The 2,421-nt window shown below is 42.5% G+C and overlaps 1 protein-coding gene across 1 annotated transcript in view; it reads left to right on the top strand.

The window, feature by feature from the left end:
• hs3st3l (heparan sulfate (glucosamine) 3-O-sulfotransferase 3-like) overlaps positions 1 to 1,253 on the top strand; it is a 22,676-nt gene extending 21,423 nt beyond the window's left edge. The window contains exon 5 of the mRNA XM_035670245.1: positions 865 to 1,253. Coding sequence (XP_035526138.1) covers positions 865 to 1,253 — 389 coding nt within the window. The remainder of the gene's footprint in view (positions 1 to 864) is intronic.
• Positions 1,254 to 2,421: the final 1,168 nt, after the last annotated feature.

Genomic DNA, 2,421 nt, shown 5'->3' with positions numbered 1-2,421 from the left:
GTGGGTGCATTAATGTAATGCATATGCTATGCATCAGAGAAATAATAAGGAGAATTTACTGCCACATTTCACAGTTCAGACAATGAAGATGTATGGGAGGTAATTTGCCAGCTTTGTGTTGTTTGGAACTCTGATAAAAGAAAGAAAACAATGTATTGAAAGCCTTTAATATTCTAAATATACAGTGTGAGGTAAGGGGTTAGTGCATGTTGGTGTTCTAGAAACAACTGGAAGTTAGTTACTGTAGTTTGACACACAGCTCATGGAGGATAGTAATGTCCTTTATAACTCTTTGTGATTTTCCTTTAAACCCCTAAAGACATACTATATGCAATTCAATTCAATTCAATTTTATTTGTATAGCGCCAATTCAAGTGTTTATCCAAACAAGGATTACAGAAAGAGTACATACAAAATGGTGCAATAATCAAGGATAAATCAGTGCAATTAGTGCAAGGGAAAAGGGGTAATGGTACTTGTAAGCTCTCATAGTAGTACTCCATAAAGGGGGCCTTTAAGGGTCTGATTTTTGCAAGTTTCAGAAAATGTATATAGTGTCTCTTATCCATCTTGTGAAGTTAAGATGGGCTTGTTCCTTCCAGAGAAAGAAATTATGTCTTATAACGTCTTATAGGAGGTAAATGCTACCTCCTAAACTTTGCCTTTACGGGACAAATGGGAATGGGTGTCTGATCGCTACATTTTGGGTCAAGATTTTTAACCATCCCCATTAGACCCTGGGGACCCTTGTGTCAAATCCGGGGGCTAGGCCAATAGCCTTGAGGATGAGACAGTTTGAGACAATGGTGTCAGTAGCAATCAGTCTGAATAAAGAGCCTTGGTATATCTCTGTCTTGTCTCTAGGTCAGATCGACTCTCTGTGGAGCCCGCTGTGGATCGGCCTATATGCGCAGCACCTAGAGCGCTGGCTGGCCTGGTTCCCCAGGACTCAGATCCATCTGGTCAGCGGGGAGAGGCTCATCTCCGACCCGGCCGGAGAGCTGGGCAAAGTCCAGGACTTTCTGGGTCTCCAGAGGATCGTCACGGACAAGCACTTCTACTTCAACAAAACGAAAGGCTTTCCCTGCCTGAAGAAGCCAGAGGGCAGTAGTAAGCCTCACTGCCTGGGGAAGACCAAAGGGAGGACGCATGCCACCATTGACCCGGAGCTGATGCAGAGACTAAGGGATTTCTATAAGCCGCATAACGAGCGCTTCTATCAGATGGCGGGTCAGGACTTTGGATGGCAGTGACCCTTTTGACTGTGTGGAACCAGAGGCTTTTGTTAGCATTACACTGCTTTGGGTGGAAGCCTGTGCAAATGTTCCATCTGACTGAAACAGATTGAGTGCAAAAGATTCAGAGAACAGAGCCAATTATCCGTTTCTGACTCAATAATGAAAACCCAGTGTCAATACATACACCTCTATCAATCGATCGTGTTGTTCTAGAGTTTGAAAGACAGCAGCGTCATTTTATCTATCATAGATGTTCAGTAAAAAGGTACTTTTGTGGTATTAAGCAAGGGTGTCCCCTGGCACCGTTCTCGTCTGGTAGGCTACTTATTCCTACCCCAGGTGGTTAAATAAAGCATTTGTGTGCAAAGTTGGTCACGTGACTGTGGTTGCTATAGGTTGCGGCTGTAAAAAAAATTGATTGGTGAAATACGCAGTGTAGCTTTTAGTGTCTCTGGTCTGCAGTGTAATCCTGAAGCTCTAGTTGGTAGTGGCACAATGAACCCACAACAGACACATTTTCACATTCCTCAATTTCCACACCTTTCTTATTCTACCTGTTTGTTCTTCAGAATTTAAGGGCAATCAATGCATACATATTGAGTATCGTCCTCCAAGCATTGTTCCCGAAAAGGGGGGGATGAATCTTTTATGTGGCGAGCGGCAGAGGGGCGAGCGAGAGAATCTTTATATGAGCTCAGATTTGACTGAGTGGTTTTGTATTCTTGAATAATGAATGTGGATAAATGGATGTAGGGGAACTGGTGTGGATCACTTGCCTCTTTGCCTATTGGCGCATTTATGTGCTAGGCTTAGGGTAGCATCCGGCTGCAAAACCACCCTACTGTACCTTGAGATAAGAAAAGGGACCACTGGAGGACAACCAAAACAAGACCAGGTCGAATCAATGAGAGAAGGTCGACCTATCAATGGTCATTTATCTGAACGTGATGTATGAAGCTTTCAGGCTTTACTGTGTTACTGTGAGAAGGCCTGCTGACAGGGTTGTCCGTTTTCAGTTTGCATGTATTTGCACTAGTTTGAAAGCATCAAAAATAAAAACTATTTTTAAGCAAAGGACTTGCAATTTATTTTTGTGCTTATCTTTCTCATATTTATTATTTTTTCCTCATTATTTGCCACAAAATGATGTAATTCAAAGGTCTTATTGAGCCTTAATGAATAC

This window comes from Morone saxatilis, unplaced genomic scaffold (assembly GCF_004916995.1).
Source record: "Morone saxatilis isolate NCDOM2014 unplaced genomic scaffold, NCSU_SB_2.0 Contig1, whole genome shotgun sequence".
In the NCBI taxonomy this organism is placed as follows: domain Eukaryota; kingdom Metazoa; phylum Chordata; class Actinopteri; family Moronidae; genus Morone; species Morone saxatilis.
Note: the sequence above shows the minus strand (reverse complement) of the source record. Positions and strands in the feature narration are given on the sequence as shown.